General features: G+C 39.4%; 1 protein-coding gene across 1 annotated transcript; it reads right to left on the bottom strand.

Annotated features, from left to right (window-relative positions):
* Window positions 1–1,702: 1,702 nt before the first annotated feature.
* On the bottom strand, window positions 1,703–16,601 carry LOC144979823 (hyaluronidase conohyal-Cn1-like). Its single transcript, XM_078926965.1, has 8 exons — window positions 16,384–16,601; window positions 13,695–13,915; window positions 11,306–11,470; window positions 9,248–9,324; window positions 7,066–7,170; window positions 5,580–5,699; window positions 3,789–3,870; window positions 1,703–2,199 (listed from the first exon to the last, which is right to left on the bottom strand). The coding sequence occupies exons 1-8, from the start codon at window positions 16,469–16,471 to the stop codon at window positions 1,786–1,788; spliced, it is 1,272 nt and encodes a 423-aa protein (XP_078783091.1). The 5' UTR covers window positions 16,472–16,601; the 3' UTR covers window positions 1,703–1,785.
* Window positions 16,602–17,668: the final 1,067 nt, after the last annotated feature.

Here is a 17,668-nt window from a genome sequence, read left to right as displayed (position 1 = left end):
CTTTATGCCAACATTTCTTCACATACATACCACAGGTGCTGAAGTGACCTATTTAAAAAACAGTGTGAATATTCCAACACACAAACGACTTCCTCATTTCATTCATATTCTGTCCTCATTCATAGCTTTATGCCAACATTTCTCCACACACATACCACAGGTGCTGAAATGACTTAAAAGTGTTGCAAACATCTTTAAAATCCTAAAACAAAAACAAATATCTTTATTTACAAAAAGAAATTACGCCCTTCCGCCACGACATCCTAAGATATCGTTGCCTATGCATTCCACGAAGGAAGATAGATAATTACTCAAACAAGATGTCGGATATTAACAGGAATCACCCATGTTGTCCAAGTGAGCAAATTAGGGTTAATCTTGCCAACGAAAATAACGAAAGTGCCTGAAGCGGGTCTCGAACCCGGGAGCTAATGGGTCACAGTGCAATGCCTTAACCACTCGGTCACTTCGCCCCCCTTATCTTTAATTACAAACTTTATAATACTGTCATTTACCATCCGTTTTAAAACTTGTGTAAATCTTCCAACACACAAATGACACGTTCAGTTACATCATCAACTAACCTCACCCTGCCCTGTGCTTTCTCCACATATTTCCTGCTAAACCACCCTCTCGAACTGTGTCCATCGTTAAATTATAGATAGATTGAAGTTGACGTCACTCGGGTCTTTGTTATTGTTGTTTTTATTTTTATTTATTTTTTTGCCATCCGCGGTTATGAGTAATTCTCACTAAATTGTTTAACCAGACTATAAACGTAATTTTGTGTGTTGCTCCGCTATTATTCCGGATGGCAATGTTGTGAGTTTCTTTGCCAAGCGCATATTGTCTTTTGACTGACACTGACCAAATAATTACGTTAAAAGACAAGTCTTTGGCCACAAAAGAAAACTAATCGTGAGTTGTATTCAATATTTCAACCAATGGAATCACTTGTTTCCTTGAGCTCTACTAACGACAACTCACTAAATGCTGCCCGAATCTAAAAACAACGTCACATTCTTTATCTTTTTGGGTTTTAGTGTCAGGCTATAGACAGAATGCGCTTGGCTAAGAAATTCACAACATTGCCAACCGGAATTAAAACGGACGAACACACAAAACTATATGTAACCTTGAACGTTTATAGTCTGGTTAAGCAGTTTAGTGAGAATTAGTGATAAACGCGGATGGCAAAAAGCAATAACAAAAACCCGAGTGAAGTCAACTTCATTCTATCTAACACTAGCATTAGTAATATATAAAAACCCGTGTAAATCCCCAACACACCGTAGCCATCGTTAAGTTATAGCCTGACACTGAAACCCAAAAACACTGGCATTTTGATGTCATTATTTGGTTTTTGCACCGCCTAGTGAGTTGTCGTTATTAGTGCTCAAGGAAACAAGTAGTCCCATTGGTTCGGTTGAACTATTGAATACAACTCACGATTTGTTTTCTTTTGTGGCCAAAGACTGGCATTTTGACGTCATTTTTTGGTCAGTGTCAGGCTATAGATAGGATGCGCTTGGCCAAGGAGTTCACAACATTGCCATCCGGAAGTATAACGGACCTACACACAAACTCTGTGTAACCATGAACTTTTATAGTCTGGTTAATACAGTTTAGTGAGAACAACTCACAAACGCGGATGGCAAAAACAATAACAAAGGCCTGAGTGACGTCATCTGCATACTATCTATAAGTTAACGATGGCTACGAACACACACACACACACACACACACACAGACACACACACACGAACGGTGTGACCATTTACATCATCATATACTTCCCTCATCTTGTGCTTTCTCCACACACTTCCTCCCAAACCAGCCCCTATAACACTGACACTGGTAGTCCCTTTTAAAACCCGTGTAAATCTTCCTGTAGACAAACGGCTTCACCAGATCCTCCCCATCACCCCTGCCTTTGACTCCCCTGGACACCAGATACGGTATACTCCTGGCGTAGGACTTCCGGACACAACGCCCGCGATCGTTGCACAATTGTTTGCTGCAGGAACTCATGTACTCCATCATGTCGGCGATGTAAGGACCCACTTTGTCGTGGATGTGTTGCTGGATACCCAGACATTTGGACCTGGGTTTGGGGGAAAATTGGTTGGAGCTTGACCATAGTATAATTCCATCGACCCCCATGTCGATAGGGACTTGCAGCTGTAATCTCAAAAATTCCTGTGGAATAAAAGAAATAAAGAAAAAAAGTTGAGCAGTTATATAGAGCAAAATCCACTAAACGTGCTCAAAGCGCTTTACAAGCGTTCTTTGCCAACAGCAACACGTAACAAGTAGGACGAGACATGACACCTGAGAGGTGATATTACTATATTTTTTTTTCCGACATAGACAACGCTTTTAACGGCTAGGTACTTATTTTACACACGAGTACCGTGTAAGAATGTGAGTAAAGAGCCTTTTCCAAAGACCCAACTATGCGCCACTCGATTTCGATCCCAGAACCTTTCGATCCTTTGGCGAGTGTAAAACCATTAGACCACAAAGCCGCATAAGAGCTTTCAAAAATAAAATGACCAAATAATGATGATAATGATGATGATGATGATAATATAATAATAATAATTAATAATAATAATAATACTAACTACTATCTACTACTACTACTACTACTACTACTAACTACTAACTACTACATACTACTACTACATACTATAATAATAATAATATATAATAATAATAATAATAATAATAATAATAATAATAATATATAATAATAATAATAATAATAATAATAATAATAATAATAATAATAATAATAATAATAATATAATAATAATATAATAATAAAATATAATAATAATAATAATAATAATAATAATAATAATAATAATAATAATAATAATAATAATAATAATAATAATAATAATAATAATATATAAAATGAAAATCGCTTTAATTATGAACATTTACAGTTGCCCCGGGCATTTTGTGGACACTGATCATATTATTATTATTATCGAAATCCCTTCACAATGCTTCATTTGTTCTTTAAGTAGACCATAATAATATTTCCAAACTTTTTACCTAGCACAGGTCGCTTGTTCGGTATAGTTTTTGTACCATCACTTTCACAACAAAAGGATCAATGTACTCAGGAGGTTATTGGTTCGATTCCCACTCGAGACGGGCTCATTTTTTAAATATTTTTTTTGGAATGCTTTTTTTTCTTGTAATTTTTATGTTTTGACTGGCACTGTTTAATTATTACATTCTTTTTCAGTTTTCAATTTATAAAGACGAACAAGCAACAGATTTTCAATGTTATCAATGGAAGCGATCTATAGATAGTTCGAAGATGACGTCACTCAGGTCTTTGTGCGCTTGGCTAAGAAGCTCACAACATTGCCATCCGGAAGTATAACGGACCAACACACAAAATGTGTGTAACCAAGAACGTTTATAGTCAGGTTAATACAGTTCAGTGAGCATTAATCATAAACGCGGATGGCAAAAAACAATACCAAAGACCTGAGTGACGTCAACTTCGAACTATCTATAGATAGTATGCGCTTGGCTAAGAAGCTCACAACATTGCCATCCGGAAGTATAACGGACCAACACACAAAATGTGTGTAACCAAGAACGTTTATATTCTGGCTATTACTGATTAGTGAGAAGTACTCATAAACACGGATGGCAAAAAACAATACCAAAGACCTGAGTGACGTCAACTTCGAACTATCTATAAATAGATCGTGCCCATTCAAAAAGACAAAGAATTTTTAATAGTATTTATTCTGACTTACATCCATGCCTTCTTTGGGGAGGGTTTGGACATCCACAAAAACCATGATGGGGTGTTCAGGGTTGCTATACAATGCACGAACCCTGTGAGAGATACGACGTTAAAATAAAAAAAAGGAAATTCTAAAAAAAAATTGAGCATTTTTATAGCGCAATATCCACTAAACTTTCTCAAAGCGCTTTAAAAGGAGGCCCCAGCCAATAGAAAACCTTAACATATATAACGAGACATGACGCCTGTTAGGCGATATTACAATTTTTTTCGGACATAGACAAAGCTTTTATCGGCCATGTCCTCATTTTACATCTGAGTTCGGTGAGAGAATGTGAGTAAAGAGTCTTTTCCAAGGACTCACCTGTGCATCGAGCGAGGCTCGAACCCAAGGCCTTCCGATCTGAAAGCGAGTGTCATACCACAAGACCACATTGCCGCATGCGAAGTGATCGAGGAACTTTATACAACCCTTTTTCACAGTTGACCCATGTTTTGTGTTTCATAGTGCTTTATATATTCCTCCAAGTGGCTGTATAAAATCACCTTTCATTTTTTATGCTGTCAGAGGTTAATTTTTTTCTGATATTTATTTTAAGAATATATCACTACCTATATAAACAAAGCCTTGACAGCTAAATAAAAAGATGAATATGGCGTTGGCTGGGTCATGTGGCCAGAATGAAAAAAGAGTCACTTCCCAAGACAGCCCTGTACTGGACAGCAGATAAGAGAAAGCGGGGAAGACCCAAAGAAACCTGGCGAAGAACCATGGAGAAAGAATTAAAGGAAGTAGGCCTGTCCTGGAATACAGCCACCGCAAAAGCAGCCGGTCGCAAAAATTGGAGATGTCTGGTGGATGCCCTATGTGCCTCAAGGCCCGAAGAGGATTAAATAGTAAGTATAAGTAGTAAGTTACGCCCTTTCCTAACGGCACCATAAGATGGCATCGCCTCAGCCTTCCATGAAGGAATATAGATAATCCATCCAACAGGATGTCTGATGTCAACAGGAATCACCCATGTTGTCCAAGTGAGCAAATTGGGGGTTAATAATCTTGGCCAAGGAAAAAAAACGAAAGTGCCTGAAGCGGAGCTCGAACCCGGGACCTTCCGGATCAGAGTGCAATGCCTTAACCACTCAGCCACTTCGCCCCCTAAAAGTATAAAAACAAACCAAGACAAATATGATTTTTTATATCTTCCGGATTTACTCACATGGCTTTACAAGGGGTCTTAAGTCGATAGCAACACTTAACATGTAGCACAAGACATGACACCTGTGAGGCGCTTTTATAATTTATTTCGACAAAAACCTACGATTTCCGGCTAGGTAGCCATTTTATACCCGAGTAAAGTGAAAAGATATAAATAATGAGATTTTCAAGGATTCAATTTTGTTCAACAGTGGGATTTAAACCTTCGGTCTATAGCTCCCAATTTGAGTGACAGTCCAGTTCTCAAAAACAGTTGTTCTATAAGATATAACAGCCCACCTTATAGGGTATGAGATTAGCGGAAGAGTAGCGTCCCTTGATTGGACGTCACCGGTGGAGAAGTTATTTGTAAACAAACCAACTACAAGCCAAGTGCTCCAAATATAAAATGTATTATTCATATTTCTATACAAAAATGCATAACGTTGATTATGATATGCATTTTGGTACAGAAATATGAATAATAAATTTTGTATTTGGAGCGCTTGGCTTGTACTTGGTTTGTTTACAAATAAATTCTCCCCTGGGTGACGTCCAGTCAAGGGACGCTACTCTTCCGCTAATCTCATTCCCTATAATACCTACCTGAATGCTTCAGCTATAATGGCTTTGATATGTTCCTCCATGACATCTATTGGCTTGGTGTAATTTTTGATGTAAACCGAAGGATAGAAAGCGGTCACTGTTTGCCACAACCATTTCAACCTGTGGATTGTAGAGAATAAACATGGATACATGCAATAGGGAATGATATTAGCGGAAGAGTAGCGTCCCTTGATTGGACGTCACCTTACAGAGAGAACGTCAAAATGGTTTTGCGCATGCGTCTCTCTCGTCCTCGCTTTCGGTGAAGTGTCTCATGCCTCTTTCATCGGAAGCGAGGACGAGAGACGCATGCGCAAAACCATATTGACGTTCTCTCTCTAATAACTTCTCCGCCGGTGACGTCCAATCAAGGGACGCTACTCTTCCGCTAATCTTATTCCCTATAGCATCAATCTTTCGTATAGAGGCTATGTGGTCTAGTGGTATGACGCTCACTGCCGGATCGGAAGGTCCTAGGTCTGATCCTCGCTCGGCGCATAGTTGAGTCCTTGCAAAAGGCTCTTTAGTCACATTCTCTCACCGTACTCAGCTGTAAAATGAGTACCTGGTCGTTAACAGCGTTGTCTCTGTCGGAAAAAAATTGCAATATAGCCTAATAGTCGTCATGTCCAGTTCTACATGTAAGGTGTTGCTGTTGGTCAAGGACCCCTTGTAGAGCGCGTTGAGCACGTTTAGTTAATTTTGCTCTATCTAACTGCTCACCTTTATTTTCTTTATTTCTTTTATTCCACAGGAATTTTTGAGATTACAGCTGCAAGTCCCTATCGACATGGGAGTCGATGGAATTATATTATGGTCAAGCTCCAACCTGGATATTGCGCTATATAAGAGCTCACGTTTTATTTAGCACAATACTCTCTAAATGTGGCCAAGCCGCTAATATGTGGCCCCTAGACATAAGCAGAACAACTTGTATTCCGTTAGAGCCATAAGACCCACAAACCAAGCTTCATCCCAATGGTGTAACATTAACAGGACAAGAGAAGAGCTTAATTAGAATTTAAGTTTCTCACAAAGTACTTTCCACCATATCTAATTAATACATATAGCTACCCAATCAGAAATGGATGAGAAGAGAAAACTATGACCAAATTATTTCTAAAAGGGCATACTACTATCCCTGGCTCCAAGCGTAGAACCCATGAATTTATTGATGCTTTGCACTCAGCCAAAAAGCTCACAACAGACATTCACCGGCGTAAATAACCTACCAACATTGCCATCCGGAAGTATAACCGACCATCACACAAAACTATGTGTAACCTTGAACGTTTATAGTCTGGTTAATACAGTTTAGTGAGAATTACTCATAAACGCGGGTGGCAAAAAGCAATAACAAAGACCCGAATGGCGTTAATACAGTTTAGAGAGAATTACTCATAAACGCTGGTGGCAAAAAGCAATAACAAAGACCCGAATGGCGTCAACTTCATTCTATCTATAAACATTAAGCAAATCAACTTACTCGTGATTGTCTGCAGCAGTGACCAGTTCGGGGTATCGATAATATCCCCACATGGTATTCGGCCTGGTCATTTTAGCCATCGTCAAACTCATCAACATCAGTAATCTGTTGGAAAAGGCATTAATATAATATAATAATATTAGTGAAATGCGTTTTTTATCACTGATTGTGTCCCTTGGTTGTACCCAACAGGGGCCTCCCATAGCCATCGTTAACTTATAGCCTGACACTGACCAAAAAAATTACGTAAAATGCCAGTCTTTTGGGGTTTCTGTGTCAGGCCATAACTTAACCATGCCTACGGGCCTTCGTAAACTCATATCCTGACTCTGACCGTGGCCTTCGTAAAGTTATGGCCTGACACTGACCAAAAAATGACGTCAAAATGCCAGTATTTTGCCACAAAAGAAAGCAAATCGTGAGTTGTTTTCAATAGTTCAACCAATGGGGCCACTTGTTTCCATGAGCACTACTAACGACAACTCACTAGGCGGTGCAAAAACCAAATAATGACGTCAAAATGCCAGTCTTTTTGGATTTCAGTACCAGGCTATAACATAACGATGGCTACGCACTGACATTAAATACGTCAAAATGCCAGTCTTTGGTCACAAAAGAAAACAAATCGTGAGTTGTATTCAATAGTTCAACCAATGGGGCCACTTGTTTCCATGAGCACTACTAACGACAACTCACTATCGGTGCAAAAACCAAATAATGACGTCAAAATGCCAGTCTTTTTGGATTTCAGTACCAGGCTATAGATAGAATGCGGTTGGCCAAGGAGTTCACAACATTGCCATCCGGAAGTATAACGGACCAACACACAAACTCTGTGTAACCATGAACTTTTATAGTCTGGTTAATACAGTTTAGTGAGAACAACTCACAAACGCGGATGGCAAAAACAATAACAAAGGCCTGAGTGACGTCATCTGCATACTATCTATAACATAATGATGACTACACACTGACCATTAAATACGTCAAAATGCCAGTCTTTGGTCACAAAAGAAAACAAATCGTGAGTTGTATTCAATAGTTCAACCAATGGGACCACTTGTTTCCATGAGCTCTACTAACGACAACTCATTATCTGTGCAAAAACCAAATAATGACGTCAAAATGCCAGTATTTTTGGGTTTCAGTGTCAGGCTATAACATAATGATGACTACACACTGACCATTAAATACGTCAAAATGCCAGTCTTTTTGGGTGTCAGTGTCAGGTTATAACTTAACCAGCTACGGCCTTCGTAAACTCATAGCCTGACTTTGACCAAAAAAAAAAAAAACAAAAACAAAAAAACCACTACGTCACATGAAAAGTCGATGACCACAAAAGAAAACAAATCGTGAGTTGTATTCAGTTATGAGACCGTTTGCTCCCTTAAGCACAGTACTGACGACAACAATCGTAGCCATCGTTATGCATCAGACTGAAATCCAAAAGGACTGGCAGTTTGACGTCATTATTTGGTTTTTGCACCGTCTAGTGAGTTGTCGTTAGTAGAGCTCATGGAAACAAGTTATTTCAGTGGTTGAACTATTAAATACAACTCACGGTTTGTTTTCTTTTGTAGCAAAAGACTGGCATGTTGACGTCATTTGTTGGTCAGTATCAGGCCATAACCTTACGAAGGCCACGGTATCAGGCCATAACTTTACGAAGGCCACGGTATCAGGCCATAACTTTACGAAGGCCACGGTATCAGGCCATAACTTTACGAAGGCCACGCTAACACAGACCAAAAAATGACGTCAAAATGCCAGCCTTTGGCCCCAAAAGAAAACAAATCGTGAGTTGTATTCAGACATGAGACCGTTTGCTCCCTTAAGCCTAGTACTGACGACAACAATGCACTAAACTGTAAATGATGTCAAAAGACAAGTGGATATTGCGCTATAGGGAATGAGATTAGTGGAAGAGTAGCGTCCCTTGATTGGACGTCACCAGTGGAGAAGTTATTTGTAAACAAACCAACTACAAGCCAAGCGCTCCAAATACACAATTTATTATTCATATTTCTGTACAAAAATGCATAACTTTGATTATGATAACTTCTCCTCCGGTGACGTCCAATCAAGGGACGCTATTTTTCCCGCTAATCTCATTCCCTATATAAAAGCTCAAGTAAGAAAGCTCAAGTTATCAATATCAAGAATGTTCAGAATAACGTACTTGGTTGAGAAGCTCCAGAGTCTGTTTGCTCTTATCCTGTGTTCGTTGGTCTTCAAAAACGGATTTCTCTCTATTACCTGAAACATGTAACGAAAACTAAGCTGCTAAAACCTGTGATTAACTAGTGGGCAGGCAATAAGATTCAATAGTCTGATGTCACGCCGCCCAGCAACGGCGGCCATCTTGGTTCTAAACAAAGAAAATCATTGCTTTTTATTCTTCATGCTGGCAAGAACTTTTCATATGCCCTGTGATCAGAATGTGTAAAAGTCAAAACATGATCAAATGTATGTGGTTTTTTTTCCCTCTGGATACCCTTTATGCTCGCCGGAGAAATATTTCATACGAGCGTCCGCCATTGTTCCGATAGTTTAGAGCCAGTGTTACTAAGTTACCATGCGTCATTTGGAAGGAAGTGACGTTACGACTGTTGAAGAGTATTGTATAGATAGTAGGCGCGTGGCTAGGAAGCTCATAACATTGCCACCCGGAAGTATAACGGACCAACACACAAAACTGTGTGTATCCATGAACGTTTATAGTCAGGTTAATACAGTTCAGTGAGCATTACTCATAAACGCGGATGGCAAAAAAACAAAAACAATAACAAAGACCAGAGTGACGTCATCTTCGAACTATCTATAAGATAAAGATCTGAAAAAGTGGGTTCGATTCACTGATTTTTTTGACATGGTACTTTTCTTACTTCTAACTGAGCTTTTTATATAGCGCAATATCCACTAAACGTGCGCAAAGGGCTTTACAAGGGGTCCTTGGCCAACAGAAACATTTAACATGTAGAACGGGACATGACGTTAGGCGATATTATAATTTTTTTGGACAGGGACAACGCTGTTAACGGCCAGGTACTCATTTTACAACTGAGTACAGTGGTGAGAGAATGTGAGTGAAGAGGCTTCTCCAAGGACTCAACTATGCGCTGAGCTAGGCTCGAACCCAGGACCTTCCGATCCAAAAGCGAGTGTCATACCACTAGACCACATAGCCGCTTGTATTTTTGTTTTTCTTGCTTTGTCTTTCACTGTTTCATTCACACTTTTTCGGATCTTTATGCAACCAGTGAACTGTAAACAGTATTGAATAATTTTTTAAAAGAAAAAATGAAAAGGTATTATATACTTAATATCGTGCGTTTCGAACTCAATACCTTTCTTCGGCCAATCATGCATCATACAATCATTATAGATGACAATTGGGCAATGGGCACCACGGGTAGATGTATGTTTTCCCATATGACCACTCCTGCAAAGACTGATAGCCTAAATAAGCCCAGAAGACACCAGCAAAGCATCATCTTTCAACTAAGAACACAGCACATACCGCTCAACAGCCATTTAAGCAAAATTACAAAAGACACATCCCCTTCCTGCCCCCTATGTCAACACCCCAATGAAACAGTAACACACCACTTGCTTGAATGTCAACCTCTTGAAGACCTGAGATGCACATTCCTCCCACCAAATCCAAGCATCAGTAATACATTTTATAGTCACCTGGAACAACTACAAAAGACGTCTAACGTCTACGTCAAGGCTCAAGACCGAAGGGCTAGAACTCAGGTAGTCGCTAGTTCGGATAAGTAAGTAAGTAAGTAAGTAAGTAAGTAAGTAAGTAAGTAAGTAAGTAAGTAAGTACGTAAGTAAGTAAGTAAGTCAGCCAATCATTCATCATACAATCAATTCTGGATTTGAACCAAGTTACAATGGAGAGATGGATTTCATGAAGACACCATAGGGATGAGATTAGCGGAAGAGTAGCGTCCCTTGATTGGACGTCACCCATAGTCTGCGACGTCACCGGCGGAAAAGTTATTAGAGAGAGATCGTCATGTTGGTTGTGCGCATGCGTCTCTCGTCCTCGCTTCCGATGAAAGCGGCTTGAGACACTTCACCGAAAGCGAGGACGAGAGAGACGCATGCGCAAAACCAATTTGACGTTCTCTCTGTAAGGTGACGTCCAATCAAGGGACGCTACTCTTCCGCTAATCTCATTCCCTATGCAAAGTTGTTTCCCCCCCCCCCCCCCCCCCATACTTACATAATTGAGCATCTTTTCTCTGTAAGGCAGAAATAACCCGTAGTTGGTCTTCAGAATTGGTCTCCACAGCTCCATATCGATGACGCCATACCCAGAGGAGGACGGCGATTGGTGCTTTGATATGACGTCACGGAGGTGTGCCAGATGAGACCCAAAATTGGCTCTCTAGCAAACAAAAAATTAAAAATGTTTTATGTTCTATTTTTGATAGAGGCAATACATTAAACATTATTGATATTTCGAATTGAATACTTTAATGATATGATTGTGCGACTATGTGGTCTAGTGGTATGACACTCGCTTTCGGATCGGAAGGTCCTGGGTTCGAGCCTCGCGCTCGGCGCATAGTTGAGTCCTTGGAAAAGACTCTTTACTCACATTCTCTCACCGTACTCAGGCGTAAAATGAGTACCCGGCCGTTAACAGTGTTGTCTTTGTCCGAAAAAATGTAATGTCGCTTAACAGGCGTCATGTCCCGTCCTACATGTTAAATGTTGCTGTTGACCCGGGATCCCTTGTAAAGCGCTATGTGCACATTCAGTGGATATTGCGCTATATAAAAGCTCAATTTAAGAATTTAATTTAAGATTAGAAATCTGTAAATTATTTTTATAAATGTTAAAAAAAACAAAAACAATGTAAACGTTCAACAAACACAATCAGATAGCCGCACATATTAAATCTGATCCATCCCGAAATCATACCATTTTGAGACAATGGTGGCATAATTATTACTATTACCTTTTATAAACTGTAACAAAGTTTCTCTAAATGTTACATTTTTATGTTATTTTAGCGTGTTTGTTGTTACAAATCAATGTAAAGTTATTGGGACTTGTAGCATGACATTTGCCTTCAGATCTTCGGTTTGAGTTCGCAAAGTTGAGTCCTTGGATAAGGCTCTTTACTCATATTCTCTCAATATACCCAAGTGTAAAAGGATTCCCTGGCCGGTAAAAGCCTTATCTCTGTGGAAAAAAAATATACAAAATTGCCTTAAAGGCGTCAAGTCTTATCTTATATGTTAAGTGAGACTTTGTGATCTTGTGGTATGACACTCGCTTTCGGATCGGAAGGTCCTGGGTTCGAGCCACGCTCGAAGCATAGTTGAGTCTTTGGAAAAGGTTCTTTATTCACATTTTCTCACCGTACTCAGGTGTAAATTGAGTACCTGGCTGTTAACAGCGTTGTCTTTGTCGGAAAAAAAATGGTAACTTTGCCTAAGAGGCGCCTTGTCTCGTTCTAAATTTTACGTGTTCTGTTGGCCAGAGACCCTTTGTAAAGCGCTTTGAGCACGATTAATGGATATTGCGCTATATAAAAGCTCTTTTTATTTTCTCACTGCTTCGCCTGGTACTGATCCAAACACACTTTTTCAGGTCTTTGAGTTAAGATATGTACGAATGGTCTATAGATAGTGTGCGCTTGGCGAAGAAGCTCATAACATTGCCATCCGGAAGTATAACGGACCAACACACAAAACTGTGTGTATCCATGAACGTTTATAGTCTGGTTAATACAGTTCAGTGAGCATAACTCATAAACGCAGATGGCAAAAACCAATAACAAAGACACGAGTGACGTCATCTTCGAACTATCTATATTCATGTATGCCTGTGAAACAAGGACCATGAAGAAGAAGATAGAAAGAAAAATTGATGCCTTTGAGATGTGGGTGTACTGCAGAATTCTGAGAATACCGTGGACCAGAAATAAATCAAACATTCTGGTTCTTATTTACACAGGCCAAAGGTCCAGAAAACTGTTGGTAGAAATTAAAATGAGAAAATTGAACCATTATAGATACGTCAGGAGGCACAACACCATATCAGATTTAGTACGAGAAGGAAAAGTCACTTGCAGAAAGAAAGGCACGAGGCAAAGCAAGGAAGTCCTGGATAGGAAATGTGGAGGCAACAACTGGCATGAAGATAATCGACTGCTCGGTAATGGCCCTTGAGCGTGAAGAATGGCGTTCCATGACATTCAACCTCTGTAGGGAGACGGAACACCGGTAATGTAATGTAAGGTAAGGTAAGGAAAGGTAAGGAAAGGCTATGTGGTCTAGTTGTATGACACTCGCTTTCGGATCGGAAGGTCCTGGGTTCAAGCCTCGCGCTCGGCGCATAGTTGAATCCTTGGAAAAGGCTCTTTATTCACGTTCTCTCACCTTACTCAGGTGTAAAATGAGCACCTGGCCGTTAACAGCGTTGTCTTTGTCTGAAAATTGTAATATCGCCTAACAGGCGTCATGTCCCGTCCTACATGTTAAATGTTGCTGTTGACCAGGGACACCTTGTAAAGTGCTTTGAGCACATTTAGTGGATATTGCCCTATATAAAAGCTCAGTTTTTAATTATTTTTTTTAAAGGTTATAAAAACTACTTACAAACGGCCACCCTCCATGAACGGCAATATCGGTCCCGTTTTCAAATTCAAAGTACGGCCATCGCCCAGCTTTCCCCGTGTAGTAAAGTGCTATGGTGTCACCGATGAACTCTTTGCTGTTGGATTCGATACCGTAATTGTTCAGGTGGAAATCGATACCAAGAGACCGACACGGCCTGTCGGGATAATTCCAGATTGCCCGAAATGGTTTTCTGGTCATGCCTGAAAGTAGATATAATATGTCACATAATATGTGACCAATCGTATCAAAAAAGCATTACGTCATGAGGAACCTGATGCTTAAAATAGAGTGTTGAGCTAAACCAAAATGATCACATTCGTTACGATACAAACAACAATTCTCTTATTCAGATATGTTTTATAAATGATAACATTTTAAGAAAAGCCTTTGTTTTATTTACAAGAACTTAAGGGGGCAGCGCTGTGGCTCATCGGTACGACGGTCTTTGGTTCGTACCCTAAAGATATCGAGTTTGATAATCCGCCGCTGCATTGTGTGGCCTTGAGCAAGTCACCTCGCACTAGCTCCACCTGTCCTACATGTACCCGATGTGGGCAAGAACCCGAAACAGCAGAGCATCTAGTTGAACGGTGTGTTGTGACGATGCTACCGGGCAGGTTCGCGACGGTGCACGAATGTGGACCGGACTTTGCTGATTGGGTTGATCGTCATAACATAGTAGTGTGAGAACTATAAGAAGCTACTGCTGCCCTAGCTCAAATTGCGATGCTGCACTGCGGCTGATGCCTGGGTTATTCCAACACTCCCTTGGAATAGACCCTAAAGACAAATTTCCCCTTTGGAATGAATAAAAGGAATTTTATTTATATTTTAAAATGTTATTTTGTTTGAGGGTTTGAGTATAGGTAGTATTTTATCGCTTTTAAATTTGAGTTTTAAAATCTAATTTGTGTGTCCGTTTCAGAAAGAATCTTGAAAATTAACGAGGGGAGAATTAACATTTGGATTAAAATAAATGCATTATTTACTAACCATAATAACAACAATAACATGTTCAATAATAATAAATCATTATAGTATAGAGCTCAGTTTCCATGAATTTATGCTTCAATGCGATTTACCACAAAATTACGGACAAAATTTAAAAAAATATAAATAGTGCATCAACAAAAACTAATTTACTTCAATTAATTTAAAAACACTTTAAACCAAAGTAATGATAAGGCTATTTAAACCCTCTCCTTACCAACTATGGGAAAATCGTCACATTCGTTACGATACAACCAACATTTTTTCTCATTCAAAGTTCTTTTCTACATCATAAAATTTTTAAGAAAATGAGCAGTGAGTTGTAGAGCATGTTTTGCTAAAGAAATTGTGTATCGCAATAACTGACTGCTATTGTGTTTGAGTGATAAAAAATCTATTTTTGTTTTACTTGGGTGTGAAGTTTTGGGGCAAATCCTGAAAATGGCTTGTAAGGAGAGAGTTAAGGACTCAAGCTTTAAATTAGACATGACAGAGTGAACAGTTGGAGAATTTCTAGTTGTAGAAGCCAGAAAAATCCAGATATTTTTAGAATTTGATTAAGATCTGCCACAATAATTTGATCTTGATAAAGGAGATTTGATTGTATCTGTCACAATTTGAAATATTCAAATTTACTAACCTAACTCTGAACATTTTTGAGAAAAAACAAACAAAACGAAAGTGCCTGAAGCGGGGCCTTAAACCCGGGACCTTCCGGGTCACAGTGCAATGCCTTAACCACTCGGCCACCCACTTTACCCCCCTCACATCACATGGCATTAGATCTAATAGTATGCTTCTTCTGACAGAGGTACCCTCAAAGTCTTTGTTCCACAACAAATCCTTCCAAGTGACAGCGCCCAGGTTGTGGAATTCCCTTTCTTATAATACTAAGAATAGTGAAAATTTAATAAATAAAAAAAAAATTCTCTTTATTCATCCCCAAGGGGAAATTTGTCTTTAGAGTCTATTTATTCCAAGGGAAGACTGGAATAACCCAGGCGTCAGCCGCAGAGCAGCGCCGCAAAGTGAGCTAGGGCGAGGTGACTTGTTCAAGGCCACACAACGCAGCGGCGGATGATTGAACTCGGTACCTTTCGGGTAGGAAGCAAAGACCGTACCACTGAGCCACGCTGCCCGTTTAGGCCCATTTAAATAGAAATTGAAAACCGAATTATTTAGAAGAGCGTTTCTCGACAATTAATGATTTATGTTTTAATTGAGGGTAGTAATGTGTATGTAAAGAGTTTGCGTATGTGGACGCGGAGAAGTTTCCGTATGTGGATGTACGGGTGTATGTTTGTGAGCGTGTTAGTGTGAATGCTAGTTTATATAGTCTGAGTGATTGTAAAGCGCCATAGGGCACTTGTCAGTGGATTAATGGGCGCTATATAAGTATATTATATTATATTATATTATATTATATAACAGCGCGGCTCAGTGGTACGGTCTTTGCTTCCTACCCGAAAGGTACCGAGTTCAATCACCCGCCGCTGCGTTGTGTGACCTTGAGCAAGTCACATCGCCCTAGCTCACTTCGCGGCGCTGCTCTGCGGCTAACGCCTGGGTTATGCCAGCCTTCCCTTGGAATAGACCCTAAAGACAAATTTCCCCTTGGGGATGAATAAAGGGAATTTTTTTTTTATTTATTTTATTTTTATTTTTTACAAAGACTGACCTGGATCCATGAACATCGTCATAAGTGCTACCATCATGTTAATCAGAGGAACCATTGCCATCACGGGTTGACGTGCCAAGTCTGCCATCGTTATCTGACACACACAAAAAAATAAATATTATAATTGAGCTTTATATAGCGCAATATCCACTAAATGTGCTCAAATCGCTTTACAAGGGGTCCCTGGTCAACAACAACATTGAACATGTAGGACGGGAAACGAAGCCTGTTGGCGATATTACAATTTTTCGGACAAAGACAACGCTGTTAACGGACAGGTACTCATTTTACACCTGAGTACGGTGAGAGAATATGAGAAAAGAGCCTTTTCCAACACACAAAACTATGTGTAACCTTAAACGTTTATAGTCTGGTTAATACAGTTTAGTGAGAATTACTCATAAACGCGGGTGGCAAAAAAAAAATAACAAAGACCCTAGTGACGTCAACTTCATTCTATCTATAGTCTAGTTAAAACTGTTCAGTGAGAATAACTCATATACGCGGATGGCAAAAAGCAATAACAAAGACCTGAGTGTGATTAACTTTATTCTATCTATATCCGGCTGGTGAAATGTTGTGAGCATTTTGACTAAACACACAACATCATCAGTTGATAAAATTATACTAACAAACTGGTGTGTTTCATCTGGCGTGCAGATGTTGTGAGTTTGTATTTTACCTAAACACACAGCATCATTAGTAGCCTTGTTGATATTAAACATTAAAGGTACAAGTACATTGGCCTGATTCGTCGTTTTCCAAGGCGATTTTGTATTGAGATCAAGGTCTAATCTAACGGAAATCGGTCGTGTCAATGACATCTTATCTCACACGTGTAGGCCCTTGATGAGTAACCACGGTCATTAACCAGTTGCTAGCCGTCGTACTTTGGCCAGAAAAAAATCGTATTTCAAAATTATTTGGCCAGAAATCTCGTTCTTCACTTCAAATTTCGATCGATTTAACTCCCTCCTTACCAACTATAGGAGAATCGTCACATTCGTTACGTTACAACCAACATTTTTCTTATTCAAATTTATTTTGTACATCATAAGATTTAAAGAAAATGAACAGTGTGTTGTAGAGCATGTTTTGCTAAAGAACTTATGTATCGCAATAACCTTACTACTATTGTGATTGAGTGATAAAAAATCTATGTTTGTGTTAGTTGGGTGTGAAGTTTTGGGGAAAATTCTGAAAATGTCTGGTAAGGAGAGAGTTAAACGACCCTCATCTTGGCAAAAACCCTCAAACCAGAGACTTTGCGAAGTCTTAATTAAAG

The sequence above is a fragment of the Berghia stephanieae genome, chromosome 9, assembly GCF_034508935.2.
Source record: "Berghia stephanieae isolate SIO BIC M18660-M18661 chromosome 9, UCSD_Bste_1.3, whole genome shotgun sequence".
NCBI classification, from domain to species: Eukaryota; Metazoa; Mollusca; class Gastropoda; order Nudibranchia; family Aeolidiidae; genus Berghia; species Berghia stephanieae.
The sequence above is the reverse complement of the archived record's forward strand: the minus strand, read 5'-3'. Positions and strand labels throughout refer to the sequence as shown.

Excerpts from the sequence above, each read along its gene's own strand:
- LOC144979823 (XM_078926965.1), bottom strand. The coding sequence starts at position 16,471 with ATGGCAGACTTGGCACGTCAACCCGTGATGGCAATGGTTCCTCTGATT. Across the intron at positions 13,916-16,383 it reads GACGATGTTCATGGATCCAG|GCATGACCAGAAAACCATTT; the intron begins GTCAGTCTTTGT and ends ATCTACTTTCAG. Across the intron at positions 2,200-3,788 it reads TCCCCAAAGAAGGCATGGAT|GAATTTTTGAGATTACAGCT; the intron begins GTAAGTCAGAAT and ends TTTATTCCACAG.